The 18,896-nt window shown below is 37.8% G+C and overlaps 1 protein-coding gene across 9 annotated transcripts in view; it reads left to right on the top strand.

The window, feature by feature from the left end:
• Positions 1–18,896, top strand: part of nckap1 (NCK-associated protein 1) — a 145,495-nt gene that overhangs the window by 62,190 nt on the left and 64,409 nt on the right. For all 9 annotated transcript variants that reach the window (XM_078404061.1, XM_078404060.1, XM_078404059.1 and 6 more), the window contains 12 exons: positions 2,217–2,307; positions 2,455–2,592; positions 2,676–2,724; positions 3,210–3,366; positions 5,422–5,478; positions 7,819–7,915; positions 9,062–9,171; positions 10,829–10,961; positions 13,236–13,317; positions 13,436–13,494; positions 15,379–15,524; positions 16,508–16,640. In XM_078404061.1, the coding sequence (XP_078260187.1) occupies positions 2,217–2,307; positions 2,455–2,592; positions 2,676–2,724; positions 3,210–3,366; positions 5,422–5,478; positions 7,819–7,915; positions 9,062–9,171; positions 10,829–10,961; positions 13,236–13,317; positions 13,436–13,494; positions 15,379–15,524; positions 16,508–16,640 (1,252 nt within the window). The remainder of the gene's footprint in view (positions 1–2,216; positions 2,308–2,454; positions 2,593–2,675; positions 2,725–3,209; positions 3,367–5,421; positions 5,479–7,818; positions 7,916–9,061; positions 9,172–10,828; positions 10,962–13,235; positions 13,318–13,435; positions 13,495–15,378; positions 15,525–16,507; positions 16,641–18,896) is intronic.

The following is an 18,896-nucleotide window of genomic DNA, read 5'->3' as shown; positions in this document are numbered from 1 at the left end:
AACCAAAGGCTGGTTAGTCTGACCGGTGGTTGGTAAGATTTTAGAGTCCATTATAAGGATAATATTTAGAAGTTCACAATAAAATAGGCCAAAGTCAGCATGGCTTTGTGAAAGGGAGGTCTTGCTTGACAAATGTGCTGGAATTCTTTGAAGATGTAAATAGCAGGACAGACAAAGGAGAATCAGTAGGTGTTGTTTCCTTAGATTTTCAGAAAGCCTTTGATAAGGTGCCATACTGCTTAAGAGGACAAGAGCCTACGGTATCAAAGGGCAGATACTAGCATGGATAGCAGGCTGGCTGGACGGCAGAAGACAAAGAGTGGCAATAAAAGGGGCTTCTGTTTGGCTGCCAGTGACTAGTGGAGTTCCGCAAGGGTCTGTGCTGGGGCCGCGACTCTTCACGTGGTGTATTAATGATTTGGACAAGGGTATTGAAGGCTTTGTGGATAAGTTTGCGGATGATACGAAAATAGGTGGTGGGGTAGTGTAGAAAACTCAGAGACCCTGCAGAATGGCTTGGGCATGTTAGGAAAGTGGGCAGAGAAGCGGCAGATGGAATATAGTGTAACAAAGTGTGGAGTCATGCATTTCGCTAGTAGGAATAAAGGCATAGACTATTTTCTAAATGGGGTGAGAATCTAGAAATTGGAGGGGAAGAGGGACTTGGGAGCGCTGGTGCAGGATTCCCAAAAGGATAATCTGCAAGTTGAATCAGTAGTAAAGAAAGCATACTCAATGTTAGCATTAATTTCAAGAGGGCTTGTATACAAAAAAATGTTGAGGCATTTGGAATATTGTGAGCAATTTTGGGCACCTTATCTGAGGGAGGATGTGCTGGGTCTGGAGAGGGCCCAGAGGAGGTTTACAAGAATAATCCCAGGAATGAGTAGGTTAACCTATGATGAGCGTTTGTCGGCACTGGGCCTGTACTCGCTGGAGTTCAGAAGAATGAGGGGGAGACCTCATTGAAACATACAGAATAGTGAAAGGCTTGGATAGTGTGGGTGTGCAGAGGATGTTTCCACCAGTGGGTGAGTCTAGGACTAGAGGTCATAGCCTCAGAATTAAAGGACGTTTAGGAAGGAGATGAGAAGAAATTTATTCAGTCAGAGGGTGGTAAATCGGTGGAATTCTTTGCCACAGAAGGCTGCAGAGACCAAGTCAGTGGATATTTTTAAGGCAGAGATACATAGATTCTTGATTAGTACATGTGTCGGAGTTTATGGGGAGAAGGCAGGAGAATGGGGTTAGGTGGGAGAGAGAGATCGGCCATGATTGATTGGCGGAGTAGACTTGATGGACTGCATGGCCTAATTCTACTATTCCTTATGACATAACTAGAGGATGGGGTGGAGAAATAAGGAATTTGAGAGCTGGCCAACTGTGCCTCAGGGTAAAATGTTATAAGGGGGATGTTAACTCAATTGAGTGGATAAAAGGGTTTTATCCTTTCAGCCAATCAAATGTTGTTCATGCACTTAGATCCAATAGCTATGCTATTGCTATTGTTCCTTGCCAATTGGACCGGAATGCATCAAACTCTGTCAATATCTGTTTTGTTCATCGTCTTGTGCATAATCCCATAGTTCAGTTTTCTCAGGTTCCTTCACTTGAGAAGCCAATTACAGGTGGCATGTTTATGTTCTTTACTGATAGTAGTAGAGATATTTTCAGTAGTGGAGATATTACCAGTAGTGGAGATATTACCAGTAGTGGAGATATTACCAGTAGTGGAGATATTACCAGTAGTGGAGATATTACCAGTAGTGGAGATATTACCAGTAGTGGAGATATTACCAGTAGTGGAGATATTACCAGTAGTGGAGATATTACCAGTAGTGGAGATATTACCAGTAGTGGAGATATTACCAGTAGTGGAGATATTACCAGTAGTGGAGATATTACCAGTAGTGGAGATATTACCAGTAGTGGAGATATTACCAGTAGTGGAGATATTACCAGTAGTGGAGATATTACCAGTAGTGGAGATATTACCAGTAGTGGAGATATTACCAGTAGTGGAGATATTACCAGTAGTGGAGATATTACCAGTAGTGGAGATATTACCAGTAGTGGAGATATTACCAGTAGTGGAGATATTACCAGTAGTGGAGATATTACCAGTAGTGGAGATATTACCAGTAGTGGAGATATTACTAACTTAATTACGGTGACTTGTCACTGAGAACAACCCATGTATTTTTTTTCTCTGACAGTGATCGTGAGTATCCAAGACTTGGCCAGATGATTGTAGACTATGAAAACCCATTAAAGAAAATGATGGAAGAATTTGTACCACACAGTAAAGTAAGACAAGACCAGATATTTTTATTTATAAAATTTCATTCAGTTTTATTTCTCTGTGGCTTCATCTTTTTCATTTTTAACTGTTCAATTTAATTTTTCGATAATTTGAAAGTAACATTACTGTGCATCTTTCTCCCTCCTATGAAGTCTTTGTCGGATGCACTAATTTCACTACAGATGGTTTATCCTCGACGGAACCTGTCAGCAGAACAATGGAGAAATGCCCAGTTATTAAGTCTGATCAGTGCTCCCAGCACCATGCTTAATCCTGCACAATCTGACACGGTAAAATTAATTTCCAGATTCATCTTCTGTTGATTTAACGATGTTAACAATTATGAAACCATGCATTTTCTTCATTTGATCAGATGCCCTGTGAATACCTCTCTTTGGACGCAATGGAGAAATGGATTGTTCGTAAGTATTAAATGCACATGCCTTCTTATGACGTCTACTGTGTGAAATTGTATAATTGAATAAATAGAGACATGAAGAGAGTTTCTATCATAAATCAAGCCATGTTATATTCCTTTAACTTTAAGAAGGAAAGGGTTTTTTTTCTTCCTACATAGTTTACATTTGTGAAACAATCTTGCTACTGGTTCACTTGAAGAATTGAAAAGATATAGGGTTACCTGAGCCAAAAGTAAACTTTCGTAGCACTTGAGCAAGAGATCATTCATTGCTTCCAATTATATCTCCATTACCTGTTAGTTTCCAACATCTTTTGGGAGGGGAAGAGCCCATGTTGTATTGAACAGTTGATGTTCTACCTCAATTTTAGGATGTGAATATTACCAGCCCATGGATTTACTATATCTACTGTTGCAAAATATTTCAAAGTATGAATGTTCATATCTTTTATACAAATGTTAAAAAGTCATGTATTATCTTCATATTAGTTGGCTTTATCCTGTGTCATGGAAACCTGAACTCGGATACGGCAGCTTTGAACCTGTGGAAAATTGCGCTGCAGAGCAGTTCCTGTCTTGCTCTATTCAGAGATGAAGTATTCCATGTTCACAAAGTTGCAGAAGACTTGTTCATGAACATAAAAGGGTAATGTTTTCTTTGCAAGATAATGGTATAAATTGTAAGACATCATTGAAACGATTATGAAATGAGTGACTGGTATTGTTGTGAGGTCCCTGATGGGGGTCAGTGTGGGAACAACAGACATTTGTACAGATGGGAAGGGAGAAGTGTGACCGAGAGGGTTGGTAGTTTGTGGTCTATACCTTTTCAGCCATTTGCAGTGGGCTTCCAATGTGTGGGCTCAGCGATTTTCAATACCATGCTCCTGATTTACTTTGAGCAGTCAAAGCCCAGGGATTCCTAATGGGGATGATGCCTTTTTCAAAGGAGCCAAGTTCATTCCTTGGAACTTTTTCTCTGTCTGCCCGGTAATCTCTTCAGAGTTTGGAACAATGTCTGTGTTTCCAGAATCTGGTGTTGGGCACAAGAGTTGACTGCCCCATGAACTTGCTGAATTGATTAGTACAGGTGTCAGGGGCTTTGGAGAGAAGGCAGGAGAATGGGGTTAAGATCAGGAAAGATAGATCAGCCATGATTGCATGGCGGAGTAGACGATGGGCCGAATGGCTTCATTCTACTCCTATCACTTATGAACTTATGATTGAGTGGAATGAGGGTCATGGTGCCATGACTTTATGATTTGGTTGTTGATGATGTTATTAGTTTGCTTAACCTTCCAGTGCATTTGTTTTTTTAGCAGAAACCTGGTCCTGGCTGATCTGATTGTAGCGATGAGGGTTTCCTTACTCTTAATAGCAAGACTTGTCCATAGAAATGATTTCAAAGTTAACGTAGCCATTCTTCTAACCTTAACAATTGTGAAAATTCTCAAATAGTTTGTTTTCAGTTGTTCTTGATGGAGCCGCTGGGGACAGAAGCATTTCAGAGCAGAATATGCATTGTTTAATTATCCCCAATGGGCATGTTCCAAGGGAATTTAATTTAAAATTGCTGTTTTATGGTAATAAGAATAAATTTCAAGAGTAATTATATGGTTGTGTGCCCCATAAGTTTAGGGTGATTAAACTTTGATGAATAGTATAGAATCCTAGTCAACATTTAGTTATTAAATATTCATCAATGATTTTTATTTTCTTTGTAGATGAGCATTAATTGGCAAGCTGTAATTGGTTGCAATAAAATTGACAGGGTGGACAAAAAAATAGCATTTTTTTTGCTCCTCTTAAATTGTTTCTAAAATTTGGTGTGTTAAACTCTGTCTGCATGCCTGTTGCAAATGTCTTCTATTTTTTTAAATTATTTCAATAACATGAAAATTGAGTCAAATAACAATTATATAAATAGCATGTCCTTAAATGGTGCACATTTGGAATTGTTAGAAATCGTTTATAATGATTTAATTGCTTGATGGTCATTAAACTGAATGATTCACCGTTGGAATTTGAGGCAAATTTGTAAGATAAAATTCCCTTTCAAACAAAGTTCAGGCTGTTCCAAAATGAATTTGTAAAATAAATTATAAAGTTAATGCTGCGAAGGATAATTTTAATATTACCTAGAAAAATCAAAGCAACATTGCACCATAGTCTGTTCTCAATATTGTAAAATTCTGCCAAGCTGGAACATGTACTTTGGTGTCAGACTGGCAGATTTTCTGGATGACAGGATACTTTTTCTATTAATCTCTCACACTCTTAATTCAATTTTATTGTTATACTGTATCACAAATATTCCAGGGAGCAGGGAAGTTAAAAGGGAGTGTGGAGAAAGAGTTCTGTAAATGTCACCTGATGAGCCAAATGCTAAACTATGCATTTCTGGTCCCGACCTGAAAAGTCACCCATCCATTCTCTCCACAGATGCTGCCTGACCCGCTGAGTTCTTCTAGCACTTTGTCTTTGCTGAATATCTGCAGTTCCTTGTGCTAGCATTTCTGAATAGTTGGAGAACAAATGATCGGTTTTACTGTCGAAAATGTTTTAAAAGTGCACTTTATTCCTCAATGGCCTGCCAAATTATTCATTGCTCCTTGGCAGGCTCTTTCTCATGTAGACTTCATTGTACTTATTTAAAATTTGCACATTTTTCACGTTCATAACATGAACTTTGTTTCCACAGCTACAACAAACGCATAGCTGATATTCGTGAATGTCGAGAGACTGCGTTATCACATGCGTAAGTACATCTAAAGTTTGTAATTGATTTGGAAGTCCTTTAATACCGTGGAATACAATATGGAAAGAGACAATGGCTCAGATATTGCTGAGTGTGATCTTTCGCCAGTACTCACTGCTCTGATTACCCATTGCACTACATGTTTTGGTTTGGACGGCAATCTTAATAGTTTATCATATTCTGAAATTGATCTTGTGTTGTAACAGGGTATTGTGCTGTATAATTCAGTCACTTAAGCAGCCCAATGAAAGTACAGCTTGGAAAAATGATTTAAACAAATGGTAAATAAAACCACATATAAACATTTAATCACGGAGGAAGCAAAATTATCCGTGAAGTTTTCCTTGTGGAATGACAGCTTTGAGGTTCTGGATTTGGTCCTGCAAGTGGCAGAATCCCAAATTGGTTTGTATTGATGTGGATTAGTATCAGCAATTCATTACAGAACTGCTGGCCTTTACCAGCAAGGTTTAATCTATTCATTTTTGGATGAAGATTGAGCCTACAAATTGATTGATCTATGACTACCAAAATTGAGGTGCATGACAGATCTGTAGAATGCTGTGACATGGAAATAGGCTGTTGAGCCCATTAGATGTGCAGTAATGAAAATCGTACACAATTGAAATAACAGGAAAAGGAATTTGTCACACACAATTGACATATAACAATTGACGAAACACAAAAGTGCTGTAGATGCTTGAGGTTTGAAATGAAGCCAGACAATGCTGGAGATACTCAATAGGTCTGGCCAGATCTGTGGAGAGAGAAATAGAATTCTTTCTTTCTTCAGAGGTTTCATAAGCTGCCGAGCTTCTCCAAATGCTCTGTTTTTACTACCAGGGTGCCCTATGGATTGTCCTTTCAAATACAAGAGTCATTTATTTTGCTGCCAGAGATCTTATTCAAACAACTCTTTAATTCCTTAGTTTAATTTAGAGATACAGTGTGCAAATAGGCCCTTTGGCCCACTGAGTCGCACCGAACACCAATCCCCATGCACTAGCACTATCCTACACACTAGGGATAATTTACCAAAGCCAATTAACCTAGATGTCTTCAGAATGTGGGAGGAAAACGGAGCATCCATGGAAAACACATTCAGTCTCGGGGAGAATGTACAAACTTCTTACAGACAGCACCTGTAGTCAGGATTGAACCTCGGTTTCTGGCGCTGTAAGACTGCAACTTTACCGCTGTGCCGCTCTAAACGTCTGTGTAAGGATTGAACATCGGGCAACAGTTTCTAATGGGCATTTAATTAGCCTCTGCTTTAACGAAACACTGCCATTAATTCTTCATTATCGTGAATGTTTATTTTTGTCATTTTTCGTCAGTTGGTGGAAATTATTTATCACCCTTATTCTCAATTATGGTTCACAATCTTGGGAACCTCTACTAAAATATATATTTTTAAAAAGTAGTTCACGATTAAGAGTTGAACTAACTGACTCATTTGTGCATTCACCGCAATACTTGGATCGGGTAGAAAAGATAGCTGGAAGTGTTTTGCACAATGCACTGCAACGAGAGAGAAACGAGTATTGAGTTGGACAATCATGTTGTGATCCTCTGCACTTCACTAGGCTTTCATCCTATTTTATTGAAGTTGAGAATAAGGTTCACTCTGGTAACCTAAAGAAGATTTGAAAATAAATTCTGGGGTATCTAATTCAACTTATTGTATCATTGAGGAATGATGTTTGTTACTTTTTGATTTGTATTTATGTCAATAATTAATCACAAGATTTGAAGTTATTTTAGCAACAATAACTTTGCCAAGAATGGCTAAAGAAAATCAATGTTTGGCTTTGCTGAACTAGACAGATTAATACAATTGTTGAACCAGCAAGGGATAGAATAAAATTAAAAACAGTGTCATTCCCTGTTTAATCCAGTATTTCTTTTGTGGATGAATGAATGCCACAATGATACCTCCTTTCAAAAAAAAAGTTTGCCAGATCAACTGTTACTGTCAGCACGCTATAACTTGGACTGCCGTTAAGAACCAGCCATCTTTTCTCCTAAGTGACAGGCAAATGCAGAATAGTAGATCACCATATAAACTCTTCATCCCAAATCATGAAGCAATCGCTGAGGATTGATGAGAGTTTGCAAAGATCCCTTTCATTCATGATTTTTGAGCAATTCCGTCCAGGTATTCTGTATGCTTTGAATAAAGGAATGTGTAAGAAAATTGAATGTAATTCATTTAGCAACCAGTTATCTATGTGAAGAACCTAATATGTATTTCATTATGCAAGGCTCTACTTTCTGCCTACAGTTCTTCTAATTTCTGAAAGTTAATATTAATTTCCATTCTAACCATTGCCCCATCAGTGGACCACTACACCGAGAGCGACGCAAGTTTTTGCGGTCTGCCTTAAAAGAGCTTGCCACTGTTCTTGCTGACCAGCCTGGGTTACTTGGTCCAAAGGTACTGCGTTCATATTTATTTCATTATTTTCTTTCAATAGAATTTAGATCATATGGGGAAAAACTGGAGGGAGTTAGATAGAGCTCTAGGGGCTAGTGGAATCAAGGGATATGGGGAGAAGGCAGGCACAGGTTACTGATTGTGGATGATCAGCCATGATCACAATGAATGGCGGTGCTGCCTCGAAGGGCCAAATGGGCTCCTCCTGCACCTATTTTCTATTTTCTATGATGTTTATGTTATCATCGTACTTGCTGTAACAAAGAATCATGCCCTTTGCCTTGTTAGCAGGAGGTGAAAATACAGTTGTTTTTCAACTACTTGACTTGGGCAAAGGCGTTTTACAATATAAGTTTGGTTTCTCAAACGTACCCTGATTGTTATCTGAATATTTTTTCCTTGCAGAATACATGTTATAATTGCACGTGCATCATTTCTGGTATGCTTGGATATTACTTTTTTTGCAAATTGAATAACACTAGATTTCACAATAAATACATTTGAGCAAATGTTATCCAGGTCATCCACAAGTATCATATCATATCATCATATATATACAGCCGGAAACAGGCCTTTTCGGCCCACCAAGTCCGTGCCGCCCAGCGATCCCCGTACATTAACACTATCCTACACCCACTAGGGACAATTTTTACATTTACCCAGCCAATTAACCTACATACCTGTACGTCTTTGGAGTGTGGGAGGAAACCGAAGATCTCGGAGTAAACCCACGCAGGTCACGGGGAGAACGTACAAACTCCTTACAGTGCAGCACCCGTAGTCAGGATCGAACCTGAGTCTCCGGCGCTGCATTCGCTGTAAAGCAGCAACTCTACCGCTGCGCTACCGTGCCGCCTAAGTATTGTTGGGTTCTGTTCCTGGAAAGTTTAGACTATATTTTGTACTCGAACAGTTCACAAGTCAGAAATGTGGCTGCAAACTCTGTTCCCACGGCAGAAGATGCATGCAGCAGCTGGTAAATACATACTGCCAGTCTCCCAAACACTCCCTCATACGTATGGGCTGCACATAAATCGTGCATTCGTAAGATGGGGAGGACCAACACCAGCTTTGAGACAGAGTTTTAAAAAAACGTTTAGCGGAGTGACCCCTTTGTGATTTGTCATTTGGGCTCTCTCCTTGTAGGCACTCTTTGTTTTCATGGCTCTATCTTTTGCACGCGATGAAATTATTTGGCTGCTTCGTCACGCAGATAACATTCCAAGAACAAGAAACAGTGATGACTTCATAGATAAGTAAGTAAATGTGTTAATTGCATCTCTCATTTATTGCAGAATTACTATTTTTTTTCTGAGTGGTGGTCAGAACTTCAGGGGTCCAAGGCTGAATGCACACTTGACATAAAGGGGATAAATGAGGAGAAATCATTTAACATGAAGGAAATGATAAGCTTTAATGGATTGATTGGTTTGGATTCTGTAGAGAAAATGGAGAGTGCAGAAAGATGGGTTGAAACGAGCATGGGCTGAGCATTAGTTTGGGCGAGAATGGGGAAATAAGAGGAATGAATGTGTGAATAGCTCTAGTGGAGATAAGGGGGAGTGAGTGAAAGTGAAGATAGGGGGTTGGGGAGGAACCTGCCGATGTGGGGAAGATGGTGGGGAGGGGGAGGGGGTGACTGCTGATGGAGGTTTGATGAAGATGGGAGTGAACACACATCCACAAGGTGAAGGTATGTTGATTGTCTTGGTTTGCTTTTGCTGTGATACAGCGAAAATGCTAAGAGCATTTTGTCAGCAAATTTCGCAACTGGGCGACCTTTAAACTTGAAAAAAGTGAACCTAGATATATATCATAGACGAATGGGATGAGAATCCATAAAGATTTTACATATAAGGAATTAAGGGAGTTTGGTTGAAAATATCCTTGACCCTCTCCCATAAGACGGATGTTGAACAAAATATTATTGAACCTAAGCAGGGGTTGAGCGTGGTGCAAAATGTGAAAGAGTTGTCGGCGACAGCTGTGATGATTGCACCCCCAAAAGGTTATTGAAGGAATGAAAACAGGCAAAAAGGTGTGGCTGATTATAGCTAGAAATTATACAAACAGGTTTAGGGAAAGGTAACTGAGTTAAACTTTCAGATCATAGGTATTTAGATTGGGTGGGGTGGGTGGGGGAGGGACAACATTGTTTGAACCTTTGTAGGATGTTCTACCATCATTTGAGCTCCAATTTTTTTTTCTATTTCTTTTAATACTTTCATGATCAGAAATCTTGGATTTGAAATGCACGCTTAGCATCCAGTTACATAATGGTGGAGTTCCAACCACTTGCCAGCCTCAATATAGTCATGTTTCCTATCCCAACTCCTGTTAGAACTGGTTCTAACTTTTAGCTTATGCCTCTTGGCCTTGGATTGCCCCATAAAATCAAATTCCACCCTGCTCCCTCCCTGGAATATCTGAATTCAAATATATAATTATAATTCTTTGAATCCAGATATCGTTTAGTTATCCCCTTAATCTATACAAATATGCTTCAGTTTCACAAGGTAACATTCATCCTTTCACAATAAGTAGGAGTATTGTTTAAAAAGAAGGCATGTGCAACAAGTTTTCCATGGCTGCATTATGCTTGTTAAATTGCTAAATGTTTGACAATGGAGACAATAATTGTTTAAAACTGATCAAGCTAAGATAATTGGGATTGTCCAACATTGCACATTTTCATCAATGGTGTGCAGTTGATTTAGCAAGATTTATAAATGCTTGATAACAAACTGAATATTATGATTTTTAATGTGCTTATTCCTTTGCAATTTAATAAGTCTAAGGACTGAAATGATTTTACTTTGTAATAAGTATTTTGCTATATCTATTGTTTCTGCTTTCTAATTAATCTGTAATTAGGAATTATTTACATTGTTTGGAAAAATATTTATTTTGTAGACACATTGCTGAACTGATCTATTACATGGAAGAGCTCAGAGCACATGTACGCAAATATGGACCAGTGATGCAGCGATATTATGTCCAGTATCTCTCTGGCTTTGATGCAGTGGTCCTGAATGAACTTGTGCAGGTATGACTTTTGCAAAGTACTAATAAAGCATTTGGTTACAGTGCTATGAAGGAAAATGTAGTTAAGCTGAATGTTTTAAGTGGGCAAATGATGCTGGACAAATAATAACTCTATTATCCTTTGCCTGTAAGCAGATTTGTTGTAAAATCATGAGTATTAAAGTTGGTGTGAGATATCTATTTCTGCTCCAGTGTGCACTGATTTTCATTTTTTTTTTTAAGCTTAATCCTTTTTTGGACCAAATTGTAGTGAGTTCAGCTTGCTGTAGAAACACTTTGTGCATTGTCCTGTCCTCTGTTTTATGCATGGTCCTTGGCCTTCCCGCGTCCATGCTAATCTTATTGACACTGCAGATGCTTTTGCCCTGGGTCTTCTGATCCAGAAGTCATGTTGCAAGATGAAGTGAGATTCCACCAACATCTGAGCTCTGGCCACCCGAACCAGAGGGCCATTGAGAACCAGAACTTGAAATGCCCTGATGGCATTTAATAGGCAAGGTTGGGTTTGGAGCCTTTTTTTTGTTGTTGTAAATTTGATTTTCAGAGACTTTGTAAAAACGATTAATATTTATAGAAAAGAACAAAATCATTTAAGTGAAGCATAAGCCATTTTTAAAAAAGGAACTAGTTGAACTTTTCACCCTAATCATCTGGACAGGAATTCTCAATCAAATGAAAGATGATTCTAAACATAGAGCATGTCTGCTACATGAGTAACTGTTGAGATGGACAAGTCTATGATGTATTTAACTGACAAGTGGTTGAATGCCTGGACGTCCTTTCAAAATTATTGGACACTTCATTCAATGCAGCTTTTTTTTTAAAACCTTTTTTCTTACCCAAAGAAGTATATCTATTCTCAGGTTTTTGCATGAGGTATCAATGTTCCATGCTACTTTGGCCCAATTGCTGCAAAATGTTCTGGATTTAGCTATTTTGGTACATTTTCCATGTGTCCTCCCCAGTGCACACGTACTTCCATTTATGTGTACAATTTTTAAAACACCTGCTATATCTTCAAAACCAGCCCTTCACCCATGCCAACCTCATGTCATGAATTGTCTCTGTTCTCTGTATATAATGTGCAGTCAACTTCTTTTGAAAGTTATGGGCAAGAAGGATAGAGGTGAAATCTACGTGTTTCTTATTAGTTATCTTTTATGCCTAGTCTTTGGAGTAGAGAGGAAAAGGCAAGAAAGAAAATAAGAGAAGACATGATATATCGTGTTGCTGCGGGTTATTTTCAGAATTTTACATGCAGTGTAGTTGAGTAGCCAGTAGGTGGAGTATGAATCTGTCAAATCTTAAATTGTATGCAGAGAAAGGTACTAGTAAATTTATATAATTTTTCTGCACGGAAAAAGTTTGACACAAACATTTTTAAAAGAGCTAACGTTCCAGATTTGTCTGTTTTCTGCTGTCTTGCGCATTGTGTTAATCTTTAGTTTTTACTTATACAGGAGTATATTTTTAACACTTAATATTTCAATGGTTCTTTTCACTTCTTTATGTGACCCTGATATTGACCTGGCTCCTGATTTACTTCCTAAGGGTGTCTGAAATGGGCCATCTCTATTTCAAGGTGCTTCTAATAGATGATATTGCTGCATATGATGGGGTTTAGCTCTGTCTGCTATGCAAAGTTTGTACATGGTGTTTCACTTCATTTTTAATAAACCTAGAAATCATTCTTGCTCGTGTCGAATAATTGTGCTGTAGATTTGGTGGTCTACCTGAAAATTTATCATAAATGTTTATATTTTGTTCAGTTTGCCTTGGCAGTTTGCCAGTTCAAAGGTGGATTGATTCCTTTGGATCCTGTGACCGTCAAATATTGCTGTTGAACTTTTCACACAAAGGGTGGTGGGTGTGCGGAACGAACTGCCAGAGGAGGTAGTTGAGGCAGGGACCACTGCAACGTTTAAGAAACAATTAGACAGGTACATGGATAGGACAGATTTGGAGGGATACAGGCCAAATGTAGGCAGTGTAGATGGGACATGTTAGTTGGTGTGGGCGAGTTGGGCCGAAGGCTAATATAAATATTCATTTTGGTTAATAAACTGAAATTTGAAAAAGACTAGGCATTAAGGATGTACACTACATTCTGCACTCTTGTATTTTTTGCTTTGCACTGTCGTACATGTATAGCATGATTTGACAGGATAGCACGCAAAGTTTTTACTCTATCTCAGTAAACATGTCAGTTATAAACTATACCAGTTTAGGAAAATTATTTAAAAAAATTACTGAATATTTTATTTTTCCACTCTAGAATCTTTCGGTGTGTCCAGAAGACGAATCCATCATTATGAGTTCCTTTGTAAACACTATGACTTCCTTAAGTGTAAAACAAGGTGATGTGTTTATTATTTCAAATATACTTCATTAATTACATTATGAATAAAAGTACATTTATCCTTTGCAAGAAAGAACCTTTCATTGTAATGTCACAAATTTACTTTGGATTTGCAGTGGAAGATGGAGAAGTATTTGACTTCAGAGGAATGAGACTGGACTGGTTCAGGCTGCAGGTAAAACCAGAAAGCTTCTGTTAGAGATTCTGATTTTAAATATATATTTTTTTGTTCAGATGAATTTCATATTTAACTTAATGGGATTTTGAATTTAAACTATGCAGCAATTAAAAGCTCTAAAACTAATAAGATGGTACTGTAGAAGTTCTTACTGTCTCCTGAAATAGAAAGCACGTTCAGAAATGAACTGATAATCAAAAGTTGTAATTTGGCTAAGAGAATCCCTTTTTTAGGGATCTTTTGGGTACATTTATTAGGAATTTATTTTTATTGCATTTTTCCATCTTTGTAATCATTTGTCTGTAAATTTTGACCTGGAAGATGGAAATAGATTTACTGTTTGTGTTTGCAAGTGATATTTCCTTTAAAGGGGATGACAAACCGATTTCTGGATTTGTTTTATTTTACCATCCCAGGGGCGTGATTATTTTGGGCAGTTCCTCGGTGTCCAGGATGATGCTTCCACCTCTCTTGGTTCTGAGGTGGCTGATGTCGCCAACATGTGGGACAGATTAGCCTACTCCAACTGTTTATTATTTTATGTTTTTAATTCACATGATCAAGCTAGTTGAGTAATCTGTCACAGAAAATAATTTTTCAAAGTATCGCCGTTGAGAAATAAAGATAAATTTTTGTCTTTTAAGCAATGCCAAATATTTGTTATAAAATGTTAAAATGTCACAAACTTTTATGTTTTTATTTTTTAAATCACTTTAGTAAATTATGCAAACATTCTTCATGGTAACTAAATTTGTCAAGTGGCTATTACACTTTATTGCACTTAATGCCATTAAAAACCAGAGCATGAGGACAATAACTGAAAAAAACGAAAATAGCAGTAAATGTCTTGTGTCCCCATCTTTCTTGACGTTCAATTTGAAGACTATTATAACCTTTGACTCTACACTTAATGTTCCCTCTGCTTGCTTTACATTTGTTATTAATGTTATTAACAATACAAATAGCACAATCCTCCTGGCAATGTAAAGTTTTGTGCTTTGATGAACTATTTGACCACAGAAAAGAAAGATCTTCCTTAAATTCCTGATGTGAATTAAAGTAGATTACTTTGGACATCAATGTTAATTAGCTAACAAGCTGGAGTAAATTCACAGCAATCAAAAAACAAGTCAAGATTCGCCTTCACAACTACTAACTTAATTGTCTCTTGAAGTAATTGCAGTTTAATTAATACCATGAATTTGGACTTGCAAAAAGTATCTGCTCTCCTGCCACATTTTAAGTACCACTAAAATTGAATGCTATAAAGTTAATGCACCAAAGGGTGGGTGACAAAATTGTTTGCAGTCTGAGAAGTAGGAATAGCATTGGTCTGAAATGTTATCTGTGGTTCTTTGCAGAAGCTGCCTGACCTGAGTGTTTATAGCATTGTCTGCTGTTATTCCAGATTTCCAGCATTGATTTTTTTTTTTTTTTTTCACGAATTGAGTATTTGAGGTGTCAGTGGGTTATATTGAGGATTGAGGATTATCTAAAGAGACTCCGAAAGGATCTGACACATGACAGATGAAATTTGACAGTGTCAATTGATACATTTTGGAAGGAAGAATGAGGAGAATCAATACCAAAAGTACAGTTTTAAAGAGGATACAACCAATGAGACATCTATGGGAATGTCTTTTAAGGTGGTAGAATATGTTCGGAAGACTCAAAACAAAACAGGGCAACAGGGATTCCACGTGCTGGTGCATGTAAGGCTGTTGTGTTGGCACTGCATTTAACTTGTAGAACCATATTTCTGTAAGTTGAACATTTTTTAAATGGGGTGGTTAAGTATTGAATTAGCAAAGTAATTTTAACTGTAGGGTTTTTTTCTCCATCAGCATATTTGAATCAAGAAAATGCCTGTTTTGTTTATAGGCTTATACCAGTGTTTCCAAAGCTTCTCTGAATCTATCAGACCACAAGGAGCTAGGAAAAATGATGAACACTATTATATTTCACACAAAAATGGTAGACTCTTTGGTTGAAATGCTGGTGGAAACTTCAGATCTTTCAATCTTCTGGTAAGTTATTCTGTTTTTGAATTTTATAAATCAAGTTGGCTTTACTAACTCGAATAGCAGAACAGAAAATACTTAAGGATACATATGCCAGTCTTTTAAGAATTTAACTTAGGGGCACAAAAAATGGACAGTCGATTGGACCCATGAGAAGCGTTACTTTGAACAAAAGCAATAACTATTTGTTTGCCTTGACATCAATCTGACAGTATGCTTAACAAAGCAAAGAATTCAAAATTATTTTTGTTATTGTATGAAGTATTTAAATGTAGTACTCCTGGTTTTTTTTTCAATATGACAAACGTTTGTGTACTGCCATACTTGATTCCTTGAATGAAAATGTTGTGTTATGAGAAAAAAAATCTGCTTGATATTTTGATGTTTATCTGGGGAAGTGTTACATGGTCAGTCGTGCCATCTAGAGACCAAGGCACAATGTGGGAATAACAGGAACATTAAGGTTCATGAACCTTCATTTCCCCCATTGTTCAATCTTTTATTTCTCAAGTCCCTATTTTCTCCACTGTCTCGATCGACCCCTCCTTTTCTCCCAGTTTGTTTAATTATTTTCATGTGCATGTGATTATTCTTCGTCGATGGCACTTTGTAGATTTTTGTGATTTCTGCCTTCTGCCTGGTATGTGAGGAAAATGACTTGCCGCTACATAAGGACATTTATATTTGTAATTTGACATTCACACAAATTACACCAGGTTTGATCCAGGTCTATCCAACTTATTGACTGGTTTCAAACTGAAAGACAAGTTCAGTGTGCAGTTCTCTGTGGTAACACCCTTATTCTTGTATTTCCAAAAAGAAAATTAAACTTTCTATCAATATTACTTCCTATATGTGTTAATATTATTATTATTATGAATAATATTAAACAGATTTAGGAAATGCCTGAAATTTCATATTTGTTGAGGTTTAAGTAAATTACTATATTTTGTATAATAAAATTTTGAATTTGTGTTCATTCTCTTAAGCTTTTACAGCCGTGCTTTTGAAAAGATGTTTCATCAGTGTTTGGAATTACCCTCTCAATCACGACATTCAATTGCTTTCCCACTAGTTTGCACACATTTCATGAGCTGCACTCATGAACTGTGTCCTGAAGAGGTAAGATTTTTTTTCTGAATTACTTTCATTGCTGCCTGGAGTCCTTGTGCACACACGATTCATCTGGGAGAAGCACAGCGGGTGTATTGTGTTAATCTTTTGCAAGTTAAGAGTTCAACAATAAAGTCTGACAGCATAGTTATGATCCTCGGCCATAAATGCTCTGCCTTTCAGAAAGCTGAAGGCTAAAAGTAAAGTCAAAATGCAGCTTTTAATGCTTTTAATTATACCTAAAAAGTACATGATGAAGACTTGTTCAGTCGGCTAAATTGTAGAAAAAAGTGTGATGTCCTCGGTGCTGTCTCTTTTGGTCATCTATAATCTCATTAGTGATGTGATTTTGTATCATTCCTGTTGATATGCATAGTTCAAAACTTTGGCAAATACAGTGCCCTCCATAATGTTTGGGACAAAGACCCATCATTTATTTATTTGCCTCTGTACTCCACAATTTGAGATTTGTAATAGAAAAAATCACCTGTGGTTAAAGTGCACATTGTCAGATTTTAATAAAGGCCATTTTGGTTTCACCAAGTGTGTTTATACATAGTCCCCCCATTTCAGGGCACCATAATATCTGGGACACAGCAATGTCGTAAATGAAAGTAGTCATGTTTAGTATTTTGTTGCATATCCTTTGCATGCAATGACTGCTTAAAGTCTGCGATTCATGGACATCACCAGTTGCTGGGTGCCTTCTCTGGTGATGCTCTGCCAGGCCTGTATTGCAGCCATCTTTAACTTATTTTGGGGACTAGTCCCCTTCAGTTTTCTCTTCAGCATATAAAAGGCATGCTCAATTGGGTTCAGATCGGGTGATTGACTTGGCCACTCAAGAATTGACCTTTTTTTTTTAGTTTTGAAAAACTCCTTTGTGGCTTTAGCAGTATGTTTGGAAGCATTGTCTTGCTGTAGAATGATCCGCCGGCCAATGAGTTTGGAGGCATTTATTTGAACTTGAGCAGATAGGATGTGTCTATACACTTCAGAATTCATTATGCTGCTACCATCAGCAGTTGTATCATCAATGAAGATAAGTGAGCCAGTTCCTTCAGCAGCCATACATGCCCAGGCCATCACACCCCCACCACCCTGTTTCACAGATGAGGTGGTATGCTTTGGATCTCGGGCAGTTCCTTCTCTCCTCCATACTTTGCTCTTGCCATCACTGTGATACAAGTTCTCTTCGTCTCATCTGTCCACAAGACCTTTTTCCAGAACTGGTTGCTCTTTTAAGTACTTCTTGGCAAATTGTAACCCGGCCATGCTATTTTTGTGGCTAACCAGTGGTTTGCATCTTGCAGTGTAGCCTCTGTTTTTCTGTTCATGAAGTCTTCTGCGGACAGTGGTCATTGACAAATCCACACCTGACTCCTGAAGACTGTTTCTGATCTGTCTGACAGGAGTTTGGGGATTTTTGTTTATTATAGAGAGAATTCTGTCATCAGCTGTGGAGGTTTTGGCCTGCCAGTCCCTTTGCGATTAGTAAGCTCACCAGTGCTCTCTTTCTTCTTAATGATGTTCCAAACAGTTGATTTTGGTAAGCCTAAGATTTGGCTGATGTCTCTTAACAGTTTATTCTTGTTTCTCAGTCTCATAATGGCTTCTTTGACTTTCATCGGCACAACTTTGGTTCTCATGTTGATAAACAGCAATAAAAGTTTCCAAGGAATGATTAGGTGCTGAGAGCTCACTTATACCTGCATGAAGGAGGCAATTAAACACACCTGAACAATTACAAACACCCGTGAAGCCATGTGTCCCAAGCATTACTGTGCCCTGAAAGGGGTACTATGTATAAACACAGCTGTAATTTCTACATGGTGAAACCAAAATGTATAAAAATGGCCTTTATTAAAATCTGACAATGTGCACTTTAACCACGTGATTTTTTGCTATTACAAATCTTAATTTGTGGAGTACAGAGGCAAATAAATAAATGATGGGTCTTTGTTCCAAACATTATGGAGGGCACTGTACCTACTAGAACTGCTTTAGTTCCACATTTTGTTAAACACCACCTTTAATGTCTACAGCTGTTTGCATTGACTTGTGCAAATATGTTTCCTGTGGGAATGGTTTGAGGGGACAGTTGCTTTGGAAATGCTACACAATTTTGTTTAGTTGTCCGTTAAAAGGCCTTGAGTAAAGACTGACTGGCTTTAAGAAAAGGACTATATAGCAAGTTCGCTAATACCACCACTTTCCTGATCGGTAGTGTCACACTGACTTTTATATAACTATATTCTTTAAAGC

This window comes from Rhinoraja longicauda, chromosome 8 (assembly GCF_053455715.1).
Source record: "Rhinoraja longicauda isolate Sanriku21f chromosome 8, sRhiLon1.1, whole genome shotgun sequence".
NCBI lineage: Eukaryota > Metazoa > Chordata > Chondrichthyes > Rajiformes > Arhynchobatidae > Rhinoraja > Rhinoraja longicauda.
Note: the sequence above shows the minus strand (reverse complement) of the source record. Positions and strands in the feature narration are given on the sequence as shown.